This window comes from Cyanistes caeruleus, chromosome 5, assembly GCF_971803275.1.
Source record: "Cyanistes caeruleus chromosome 5, bCyaCae1.hap1.1, whole genome shotgun sequence".
Classification (NCBI taxonomy): domain Eukaryota; kingdom Metazoa; phylum Chordata; class Aves; order Passeriformes; family Paridae; genus Cyanistes; species Cyanistes caeruleus.
In genome coordinates, this window is record NC_141705.1 from 76575856 (window position 1) to 76588314 (window position 12459).

Sequence of the window (12459 nt, forward strand, 5' to 3'; positions counted from 1 at the left end):
CTGGTTGTACTGCAAGGTTTCAGTAGGATGTTAAAACAAGCTGTTGTGTAAGACAGTTGGCAAATTTCAGTGTCTGTCCCATGCTATCTTACCTCTTTCAATTAATTGGATTTTTAAATCAAGTTATTCTCTACTCAGCTTCTTTAAGGCTGTGTAGGGAAAAAAAATCTTCAGGTTTTCAGGATCTTCTGTGTTACTGGTCTGTTTGCAGCAATCCAAATTTCTGGGCTACAAGCTGCAACCAAGGTCCTTGGGAACAAGCCCCAGGATTCATAGATTTACTAATTTTTAAATGTAATGACATCTGGGTAGTTATGTTCCCACATATTAACCCAGTGAGCTCTTCTAGGAAAAGAGCTAAAATAGAGAAGCTGTTAATACCTGTGCATTGTAATAATTTTTTAAAAGATATCAACAGTAGTGTAATTTTTCTAACGTTTTAATTAAAGATTTTAATTTTTTCACATGAACTGCAGTTATGTACATTAATAATGGGAAACAATTATTTTTCTTTTTTCTCTCTAAACATTTTTCTTCCCAGTGAAAAAGCTTCTTTTATAATATAACAGTAATTATAACTGTTCACCTCATTTGTTTCTATCATTGACTCAGCAACTGTTAAAGGTGGAAATTCACATCAATGCAACTTCCCAGTCCCTTTAAATTAAAGCTCAAATCAATCAGTCAGCTCAAGTATTCCTGTGATGTGCTACACTTAAATTTATTTTTAAAGAACACAATGGCATGGTCAAAATGAAATTCTGAAGGTGAAATTTCTCTTTAAACCTACCCCACAACCCAGTAGTTCATTGTTGGTGGTGGTTTCTTCTGGTCAGTCCAGTTTTCAGGAGAGCACTCAAACAGAAGCCCGTGTTCTCTCACCAGACCTGGGTCCTCAGCTGCCTTATTAAATTCTAAAATCCCACTGCCTGCCTTTTTCTTCTTCTGTAAAACAACTGGTGAAATGTTAGTAGAGCATGAGACATTTTGACATGAACACGAGCAAATACAACCCTGTGATTTGTTCAGGACTCTCTGATGGATGATTCTGCTGTCAAAAAGCCAGGCTTAGAAGATATAACTAACTTGCTTACATGATTCTTTTATCCACAGTTTTGTTACCTTGGCATCAAAAGGCTTTTCCATTGCTACACAAGTTGGAATTAGACACATGCTCCCTTTTTTGACTTTTCCTTCTAGCTAAACACTGCTTTTCTAATAAGACATTTGAGTTACTACAGCACTTTTAAAAAGTGTGTTACAACAGCTAAAGATCTCATCTTTCTCTGTGTGCCTCCCTAATTAGGAACTGTGATAGTAGGAGTCTATTGAATAAACTTGGCCAGGCAGGAATTTCTTTTTGTAAATAAACAGCTGCTTTGCTCAGAGCATTTTCTGACTCTTACTCAGTACGAGGGCATAAAAGCATAGAAAATAAAGACATTTTTGTGTTTTCTCCAGCTTTTAGAGCTGTGTTTTGTGCAGAGCTTATGAGCAAACTTTGCAAACGTTCCAGTTCATCTCTGGGTCTGCCAGTGAAACAGTTGCTTCAAAGGTGAAAGAAAAGGTTTTTTTAGAAAACAACTTAAGGAACTTCTGTCTGCCATATGCAGATACGGAAACCACATCATTCAATCTGCCTACAATATTGAAGATGTAGGGGCTGAAGATCTAAAAAACATGATCAGAACATCCTGTTTTAGGGTTTAAGATGACAGAGCTTATTTTTGCTCAATTTAAAATTTATTCAAAATTCCTGTACACATTTTAAAAGCTAAATTGTGAATTTTCAGTTCTCAAAAATTAAGGCAAAATTGATTATTGATGAGTTTACAGTAACTTTGGCATTACTGGTACAGTTCTCTGGATCCTACACCTTAACAGTATTTAGCAGATGACAAAGAATACACAGTATAATAGTACATTTCTGTGTTTGATTTTTTTTGTCCTGCACTATGAACAGGGCAAATTGCTGTTTTTTCTTTGACAACCTCCTGGTGCTGTAATACAGCCTGCCAATTTCAGCATTAATAGCTGGAGCCAATATGCAAAAGACTACACCAAATTTCGCTGAAAGAGGTGTGTCCATCAGTTATTTCTGATTCTCAGTTCTTAAGGCTTGAACTATAAAATGTCTATTTAATGGCTGTAGCCAAAGGCAATCTGATGCTAAGAAATGCTCATTTATTCTCTCTGCTTGCTCTTGGGTTTCCTGCATCTCCCAACAGAAATGCCCAAAATACATGGCATACTGGCAAAATCCTACTCAGCAAAACCCCAGTGTCATGTGACTGATCCACCAAATTAACTATTTTTAACAGTTAAAAATTCCTAGATTTACAAGGCACATGGGTCTAGCCAGAAATGACTTCTTCAGTAACATAAAAGAAACATGAAGAAAAACTATACTGCTATTTGCAAACTTGCCTTCATTAATTTTGTACTGTTATTTCCCCTTTTCTCACTTAACTCACTTGAATTGCCACTTAAGGACCTAAAAATTTCAACTGACAGTAGTCCACTTTGGTTTAGAGTCTGCAGACATGCAAATACAGCTGCTTTTAAATTACTGAAATACTGAAGTGAAAAGAATCTTGAAATACTGAATTGAGAATGTGATTGGACAAAGAGAAATCCAAATTTCCATACCTCTTTCCTCATGGACTGCTGGAAAATGGAACGAATTGAAAGGCAGCACTGGTAGAAATTCTCAATTAACTGAGGGTGGATGGAGCCACCAAGCTGTGCTACTTCTTCGTGAGTTGGAGTAATAAAGATTCCCTGCATTGTCTCCAAAAACAGGTAGTGGAAGAGGGTATTCTCAGGACCAGATGTCAACCTTAAAAATATTGGAGAATTCATTTAATTAAAATGAAAATAATTTGCAGCTTTTGTTTCTTAAAGCAGGATTGTTTTTCTAATTACAGTAGGGTACAAACTGGATACAGGCATTCAAAAGGTTCCTGTCTCCACAACAAGAAAATCATGCTAATTTTGACTGTAATACTCAATTTAAAAAAAAAACAAATTAAAAAACTGTGGTGCTAGTTAGGCATTGCACTTGTTCTCAAAAATTGTCTCCAAAAAAAGGAAAGTGAAATAAAAGCTTTGTTCATTGTACATCTACCTAGAGATAATATGGAGGCACAAGGTAAGTACATGTGTGGTCCAGAAACTTCCGCTTGAAATTCCAAGGTCACACAGATGTGGGACAGGTGTGGACAACACTGACATATTATTCAGAAACACTTGTCTTTTATTGTATTATTTCAAATTTTTATGTTTAATTAAGCTCTCAGTTTAACAGATTCACTTCTGATAATCTTTGCCTAGCAAAGCTTTGGGGACCTCTGTGATCTGTGTATATTCAAAAAACAATCCAAGCATGCCCTAAAAAATGAAATACTCAATAAAAAATAATTTCTTACTTGATAGTATTAAGTAGTTCTGTATCTCTCTCTGAAGGGTTCTTTTTAATGTTTCCTGAATTAAATGGGTTTGGCAGGGTGTGTTTTTTCCTAGTGGCCTGAAAAACAAGCAGATAGGTGAAATAACAGAGAACACACAGCTAAAGAAAGAACATGATCCAACCAAACCAACAGAAAAAAGAGGACAATGTAGCATTTTAATAAGGCCCAGTTATATCAATTTATATAAATGTATTTTATAGCCTATTTTAGACTAAACTTGGTTAGAAGCAGTGGTAACTGTATTTGGCTCTTGTGTGTTACATTTCTACAACTGTACAGCAATTAGTTGTGATAGTTTATTTTGGGATTATTCTCCAATTATATCTGCTTTTCTCAACACAGTTGTGCCCACTTCTGTCATGTGAAATCCCCAAATATTTACAAGCAATGATAAAATAAAAAAGTGTGATGGTTCTGAGGCCGATTCAGAGATTCCCAAGGCAACAGAAGTATTTTCTACTGAATTTGAGGGACTTATTTTTTTATAGTGTGCTTTTTATAAAAGTTACCTTGAGTTTGAATGAACTGCCCTCTCTCCAAGCCCCCCAGAACCTTATCAATTCTCTCTGCCCGTGTTCTCTGACCTGCGCTGCCACAGGTTGTGGATTGGTGCTTTCCTTCTCCGCGGGCCCTTCGCTGCCCTGCTCGGCTCCCCCGCTGCTCCTCGGAGGGCTCTGCTTCCGTGTGGTGTGGGAAGTGTCCCCAAAGAGGCTCCTCCTGAGCCCTGGAACATTCACAGGTTTGCAGGAGTTCTGGAGCTTGCTTAGCATTGGCGAGGTGCTCAAGCTCTCCAGTCTGTCCCGTGCTGCAGGAAGGAACCAGTCAGCACAGGCTACAGGTGGGATGGAGGGAGAATCCAGCCTTTCCTCTATGCTGCTGTCTATTCCTTCCAGCTGGAGTATGGTTGCTTTGACCTGATCTACATAGATACAGTCTGGTCCTGGATTCCCAATAGCTCTGGATGCACAGCCCCCTGCCTCCAGCAGGACGCACAGGACAAAGTGTCTCTGTAAATACAGAGGATGCAAACATAAAAGACCGCTTACAAACATCAGCTGTTTGCTTTAAAGAAAGTTCACGTTTAGAAAACCAAAACCAGACATTTCTGACATGACCTATCTTGAAAGAGAAGATTATGAAGGTAGAAACATTTTCAACTGAAGTGAAAAGGCATAAAAATAATGAGAAGTTATATTAAACTTCACAAGCTTTGTAGATGTATAAATAATACTACTCCCTGGGAAATTCTATCCCATGGAACAGCTACAATTTGAGTATTTTGAAAAATTACCCAGTGAAATGCATAGTGAACAGACAACTCACAACAGCAGAAGAGAGCCTCAGAGAATGCAGCTTTAACTCACCAAGCCAACTATCAGTAAGAAGTATCTTGCTTCAGGTTCCCTGTATCCCGTCAAACTCGACTCTTCACACGGCTGGAGGTGATGCTGTGGGAACACCTCCCGCCATATCACCAACTGCCCAATCCTCTGCTCTGCTGCCAGGGGTAACAGACCGTAGTGCCGGCAGTAGAAACCCACATCAACAAGGTCTTCCTTTGGCAAGTGATTACCAATCAAGTAACCCTGAATTAAACACAGAAAATAAAGTGTGTTCAGTGAGAAATACACCACCACCACACAGCACTTCTGAGTACTTTCCATACAGAGATAGCCTCGCTCCACACACACTGAGATCCAAAGGTTTCTGGCCACAGACTGTCTTTTTGGTGTACAGTTGTACAATACTGAGCTTTTGGGCCACATCTAAATAACCAAAACACTAAATATAAACAAATCAACCACCAGCATATATGCAGGTTATCAAAGGTGAGCTGGGCTTTCCCAGCTTGCAAAACAGCTACAGTGTTAAGGTGCTCTCATTTAATTTTCTCTCCAAAAGTAGTGAGCTTTCACTGGAGTTAATACAATATCTGAAGAAGATCCATAGTACAGTGGTTCCAGCACTAAGGGCTTTACAGCTGAAGTGCTGTCACTGTAGATACTGTGCAGTTCCACTTCTCTCATAACACTCCCAAATGAGAATTGCCTGATAAAATCCTTAAAATGCAAGTTTTCTTAAAGGTTTTTTACCTTGCTCTTTATATTTTATACTGTTGATTACACTGTCTATATTTACCAAAGAGAAATAAATTTATGAATGAGGCCAAACTGAAAAAAGCTGTCAATACAATTTCTCAAGTCTTGGATTTAAAGACATATTCAAGGTAGAGCACCTGCTATTAAAACATGGGAATGAACAAAAGAGTTCCTATTAGAATATCCTACAGTCTCAGTTGAACTGACTCTTACTACTTTCTTATTATGCTCTCTTTCTAGTCCTTGGATTATGCACCAAGAAATTCCATTTTTAAAGAAGTATTTTTGTTCTTGCTGTTCATACAGTACATATAATTTCTAGACTCTGATTGTTTCTGTTATGGTGTTTGAACTTTAGGTCTGTCACTAAAAATACATGCTTAAATCAATCATATATTCACTTCAGATTTGTGTCTGAAAGACTAAATCAGATTTCTAGTTTAATTTTCCCAATTGTTAGATCTTAATCTGAGATTTTAGATTTTAATTAATCTATTAATTTAATTGATACTACCTTGTAAAAGAGACAAGAGCCCAGGATTACATATAATCTTCTCATGTCATAATAATCTTCCGACTGTTGGGGGAAAAAAAAATTGTATAATTTTTAATTCAGTGTTTTTATTTTATTTCTCAAATGCAAGTGAACTAATTCTGGTCAATTGTAATCAATACTTTAATACTTTCATATTTGACCACCTCTTACTAGCAATACAGCAGTTAATACTGAGCAGTTAAGGGGAATACCAAGTTTTTAGCCTCCATTATTGAATTTTGTATCATTACAATTTTCTCTAAAAATTTCAGCTCAAAATAACTAGTTTCTATTTGACTCTTACATGTTCATAAACTATTTTTGTTAGGATATGTCCATTCAGTTAACAGCAAAGTAGCTTTAGTATAACTACTGACACCAGGGGCCCTCCTAGAGTAAAACTTACAAGTCCAAGTATTTTTTCCCCGTCTTTGACATTTTCACAGTATTTGACAATTTGAATAAAAATTCAATTTTTATTGAATTCAAAATATTCCCATTCATTTATCTTTTAATGCCCAGTGCTCTCCCATTAGCAGCACTGTTTTTAGATGGATATTCTGTATTTTACGTTAAGTAGGTGGAATCAATTTCTGTGCAATAAACTGTAACTTATAAACATTGATTTCTGTAAATAATCATCCAGGTTGTTTAGTGCAGGGATTCTTTTGAATACAATTTTAGAGTAACTGTTCTGGAACATGAGCTCAAGAGAGCTCTTTCATTACAAAATAAAGCTGAAATGTCGGTATGTTTACACCTTACACAGCTAAGAGTTACTTTAGTAAATAATATTACTATTACCTTTTTTAACAGTATTAAAAGTAAGCAGAATTTGTACTTGTCTTCTTTAAACTGGAAAATTAAATTCTGATCCACAGATGTTTTCAAGTTTGCACACAATTGCTTGGGAAGGAGAAGTTATTTACACAAAGAGGAAATATAACAACAATCATCTCTGTTGAAATCAGTGGCTTTGTATACATCCCATGGGTTTAAGTTAAATTAAATAATGGATTTTCAATGACCAATCCTATAGGATTATAATATAATATTAAGCATGGTGAGGAATTCAGGATAAACTGCTTTGACTCCCACTTGATCAAAAGAAGTTAGTGGATTTTGCAAATAGTGCTTGTTTAAACCACTGAATGTGACATCAAGGCAAGGAGATAACTGCAAAACATTCAAAAATAAAATGTTTACCAGCTCTGCAAAGTCAGCTGCTTCCAGATCACTCAGTGCTGTGTCAATTTCCATCTGAAATAGAGAAAAAATACTTTTTAATAGAGATTTCCAACACATTAGTTCCCAGCAATAGCACAGCTTGCTCTGTCTTGCCCGTCTCAGACTGGGATTCACAAGTACAAAGTGAGTGGATAAAAGTTTGCACCTATTTTTTATTAGTTACATCAAATATCAAGAACACCTGGAGATAGCAGAATTAAGAAAAAATCCTTTCTAATTGCTGTCTATTTCCCTCCTCTTAGAACTGTACAATTTCTCTGCTTGTGTGCCAGCTGACCCCAGTGTCTGGTATAAAGGAGATGTCAATCTTACTTTCAGTGTGCTTTAAAACACGAGGTCTAGAGACAAACCTGGCACACTACTGCATCCAGCTGAGTTTTCAGAAAACTCTTTTATCCAATGGATTTAGGTTTTTTGTCTTTATGGAAGTCGCCAAAATGCTCTCACACATTATTTTTGTTCTATTGAAACTACTTTAAGCTTCATTATTTCTGTAACTGCAAGAGCTGCTGGTTAAATCAGGTTTTACTAAGAGTACTTTCCTTGGTCCTAGGCACTGAAACTCATGACATAAATGTGCTACTTAATGAAAAGAACCTATATCCCATAATTACAAATTTCTTGGGCTGTATTAACAGGCTGCCTCTGATTGAAATACAGCCAGTTTTCAAACAGAGAAATGTCAGCAAGCCTGTTGGCACACAACTAACCACCCTCTCAGCTTTTCTCCAGTCAAAATTTAAATGGCTTTCTGCCTGAAGAACTGACATTTTTAGTTTTATATTCCTTATAGAATAGATCTTCACCAAAACACTAACTGGAAATGTCATCTTCTGCAACAACAACACTTTTCTGGCAAATGGAAATGATCTCAGCTATGGAAAGTGATGTCTGTATTGTAAGTATAAATGATGCCGTTTTCTAAGTCCTTTTAAAACTTACTATTTTATAAGGAAAAAAGCAGCCTGCAAGCTAAACTGGAGACCAAAGTACAACATAGCCCCTCTACAGATACTTGAGAAAAAAGCATGGAAAAACCCCTGACCAACAAATTGTAAAAAAAGTAGTAAAAAATCTACAGTGCAAGATGGAAAGAACTAAGTAATTGTCAGTATGTGACTAAAGATAAAGGAGAAGACAATTCTCCTTTAGAGGAGAAAAGGGAGAAAATCCCATTAGCAAAGAGAAATCTGTTTGGAAACAATGGCACAGATTGATGCATAACTTGTGACATCCCTGACAACTCCTACTGAACCATAGCAAACCTGAAATAACTCTGCAAACCCTGTCAATAATAAATTGAAAGACTTTAACCCGTCATTCCTTCTCCTCCAAATACTCCCAAGAAAATTATACACTGATGTCTTGCTAAACATAAAAAGAGAAATGCTAAAAAGCCATAGTTAATGTTATCTTCAAATAAATAACTATAAATTACAGAATATGCCACTGCAGAAGAAAAGTCATTATGAACATCCAGACTTGGCCCTTTCCCAGAGCCATTCTGAGAAGCAATTTTAATTTTCCATTGCACAGCCTCTTTAAGTTCAGCAAGTAAAATGTGGTTTCTTTTTTTGTTGCTGATGAAATGAGTTTGGATAAGTTTATGGTCAGCTCAGCTTAGAAACATTTTCTAATAATTAGAATTAGCCTTAACTATGTTTTCTACAAGCTTACAAATATTTTGGGTCTCTCCATGAAAGACAACTCTGAATTTAAATTTTCCCAGCTGTTTTTATTTGCATTAAAATACAGCAGATACCCATTAAAAAACAAATTCTACCATGACAAGACTAACATTTTAAATTGGAGTCACAGATACTGAAATAATAAAAATAAGGTTTATGACTGGCAGCTGTAATTTTATTTACTGTGATCCACCTTAGTCTTAGCCCTGCTTAAAGCACAACTCAGTTTCTAACATGGGAGGTAACCTGGCACAGTGAAATGGTGCAGAAAAGCTGTACCTGTCTGGTGTCAACAAATGACATGTGGGTTATTTATTTTGATTCTCCAATAGCCACTGATAACTCTCCTAAATTATGAGCAATACATGGGCTTCTAGAATAGTAATTCCTGCCTGCCAAAATACTTCAGTGGTCAAAATCAAACATACAGCTACATACCAGGGGTTGCTTTCTCTACTTGTCCTAGATAACTGTAAAGTCACCAAACTACACTCACAATAGCACTGTTCCTGTGGGAACAGTGGTGCAGCTCCAAACTTGAATTTCACAGGAAAATGGTTGGTCTGGGATGGGCAAAGCACTTAGGTAAATCAGACAGGAAGAGCAGAAGACACCTGTATTGACTTTTTGGCCTGTCATGCCCAGGTTTTCCTGGAGAGATGTGAAAAGGACATGACCTTGATTTCCTGAGGCAGAGTCAGCCAGCGCAGGCCTGGGAGGCTGTCTAGGAACAGGGCACTGCAGGAATCCTGGTGCTGAGCACTGGGGCCAGACTGGAGCCTCGCAGGATGAAGGGCACGCTGGAAGAACAGGTTGAAAAAATGATCCAGGCGAGAAACATTTTCCACCTGGCAGAAAGCACTGGACAAACATGAACTCCAAGTTAGAATAACACTGAGAAATTTGCAGCTTGCTTATATAACCCTCAGTGCTACACAAGCCTCTTTACAGAACGATGCTACATTTGGATGTATTTTTAACATAAAAAAACCCACTAGGCTGATATCCAGGCAGTACCTACAAACAAAGGACAAACTAAACCAGTATGGTATTACAGTAGATGTCTTAGAGCAACTTAAGCTGAGTGAAACATTTGCCTCATCCTTTTGGAAACAGATTTATTCTTTTTTGTTCACTGTGGCATACACACATTAACCTCGAATTAAATGCAAGAATATGTGTAATCCACCTGGGTAATTTTATTTAGGTAACAGTCAGACTGAAAAATCTCCTGAGTGCTTTCCAAATGCAGAGAAAGACATTCACTCTGCCAAACGGAGTTTGGCACTCCAGACACTCACTCTGGAGAAGTCCAGAGTGTTTACTCTGTTAAAAATACAACACTGATACACACGTCTGTTGTACAGACACAGAGGATAACATCTGCAGAGTGCTGCTGACATCCACAGTGACTTGGATTTTATAGTAATGATTTAACCTAATCAGGGACAAAACTTTCTGAAGTGACAAAGACTGCTTAATCAGTGTCTTACTAGTGTTAAGACTGAAACCAAAAGGCAAGCACAACAGAATTCTTGTTTTTATACAAGTGTAAAGGAACATGCAAAGAAATTCCCTTGAAACATTAAAATTAATCCTAGTATTTGTTTTTTCAGTGAGCACCAATAAAAAATCAGACTGAAAAGAAATACTTCTGAAAGAACTCACCTGTCCAAAGAACTGTACATGAATGTCAAGGTCCTGACAACATCTTGAATCATGTTCCTCAGCTGAGAAAGGGGCACACTAACAAATAAAAATTGAAATGTACAGCTATGGTTATAACATCTTTATGATGAATAAGCAGTCCTCTTAGAATGTGTAAATATGTAATATTATTGATGTTATTCAGCAGTCTTTGTAAAGAACTTGAGTTTACTAAGCCCTACAATATTACTCTTTTCTAACTTACAAATATTTCTGGGATCTTATTCTCTTCAGAGGAAGTGAAAAAGGAACTACAACAATGGATATATGAAAGATGTGAATAAAGTCAATCAAAACAGTGAAATCACAGACATTAAAACTAGTTACAGTAAAAAGAGTACATTCAAAGCCCTTTCTTGCCTTTTTTGTTAGAAGAGTACACAAAATAAATTTGATGACACAAAATTTAAAGGAAAACAAAACCTTTCCTTTGAAACTCACTTTTCTTCAGGAAGGCCAATTACGAGCAACTTGTCAGATTCTTTCCAGTAAACAACTTGAACCAGTTTTTCACATAAGAAAAGAGAGGAACTAGAAAAATGAAGCCAGAAGTATTTCTGTTAACACTATGAAGTTATAAAGGAGTTGAAAATCATTTCACTGAACTAAAAATCCTATCACTGCTACCCACTACAACAAAATTTCCCCAAATCACTTTACATCCAGGCTGAGCACTCCAACTTCAGGCATGCTGTTGTAGTTAAAGTGTTACTGCTAAACAGGTTGAGTTGCTCTGGTTTGTCTAGAACTTGATGCAAGACCCATGTTTGCTGTATATGTATGTGTAAAATAATAAAAACAGTAATTACATTTCAAACACTTTTACCTGATAATCTCGGTACCAGTAACACTTTCCAGTATGTCAGACAGTGTGAGAAATATCCCTCTCACACTTTTCAATTTTTGGGATGCTTCAGATATGGGGTACTGATAAATAATTTCTTGCTGTGAAGAAAGTTAGGTATTAGTTAAGCAAACCAAAACCAAACCCTTCCAAAAAATCCCCACAGAAAACAAGATAATATTTTTTTTTTTTTTTGTGGTAACAGTTGGACTTTTGTTAAAACATGAAATCTTTTATCATATCCTTTCATACGACATTGAAACAAGCAGAGTGCTGCATGGGCATACTGGAAAGTTCTAAAAGGCACATGAATGTTTCTGACAGTTTTAAATCCTCTATCTTATGGAAAAGCATGACTTATTTAGAATAATTATTACATGGAGAAACGTAAAATGACAAACAGTGTGGCCACTGCATCTCACAGCTTTAAGTACACTGTTAATAGAGGAAGAAATTCTTTATTGTGAGGGTGCTGAGGCCTGGCACAGGGTGCTCAGAGAGCCTGTGGATGCCTCAGCCCTGGAAGTGTTCAAGGCTGTGGATGGGCCCTGGAACAGCCAGGTAGAGTGAAAGGTGTCCCTACTTATGGCTGCAGGGTTGAAACTGGATGATTTTTAATGCCTCTTCCAACCAAACCATTCTGTCACTCTCTGATTCAAGTATTAGTACAGTTCTTTCAATATTTAAATTTTGATTTAAACCATCATCAGACATACAGCTCTTCAAAACTAACATAAGAATATGAAAAATTAAGTCTTGCTGTATAACCCTACCTAGCTGCTTTATATGGATAGCATAAAACATAACTGCTGAATATGCTCCAATTTCAAAGTACACCATTAAGATTCCTCATGAAACATCTGACCAG

General features: G+C 36.8%; 1 protein-coding gene across 5 annotated transcripts in view; it reads right to left on the minus strand.

Annotated features, from left to right (window-relative positions):
• The window catches only part of INTU (inturned planar cell polarity protein), a 39480-nt gene that overhangs the window by 923 nt on the left and 26098 nt on the right, over nt 1-12459 (minus strand). For 3 of the 5 annotated variants that reach the window (XM_086890525.1, XM_086890523.1, XM_086890524.1), the window contains exons 5-15: nt 11574-11692; nt 11189-11278; nt 10709-10786; nt 9718-9901; nt 7311-7364; nt 6084-6146; nt 4835-5056; nt 4055-4477; nt 3429-3526; nt 2650-2839; nt 791-945 (exon numbers count right to left, since the gene is read on the minus strand). In XM_086890525.1, coding sequence (XP_086746651.1) covers nt 791-945; nt 2650-2839; nt 3429-3526; nt 4055-4477; nt 4835-5056; nt 6084-6146; nt 7311-7364; nt 9718-9901; nt 10709-10786; nt 11189-11278; nt 11574-11692 — 1676 coding nt within the window. Of the gene's footprint in view, nt 1-790; nt 957-2649; nt 2840-3428; nt 3527-4054; nt 4478-4834; nt 5057-6083; nt 6147-7310; nt 7365-9717; nt 9902-10708; nt 10787-11188; nt 11279-11573; nt 11693-12459 lie in introns of all 5 variants that reach the window. The other 2 variants (XR_015287288.1, XR_015287289.1) reach the window with 1 other exon arrangement.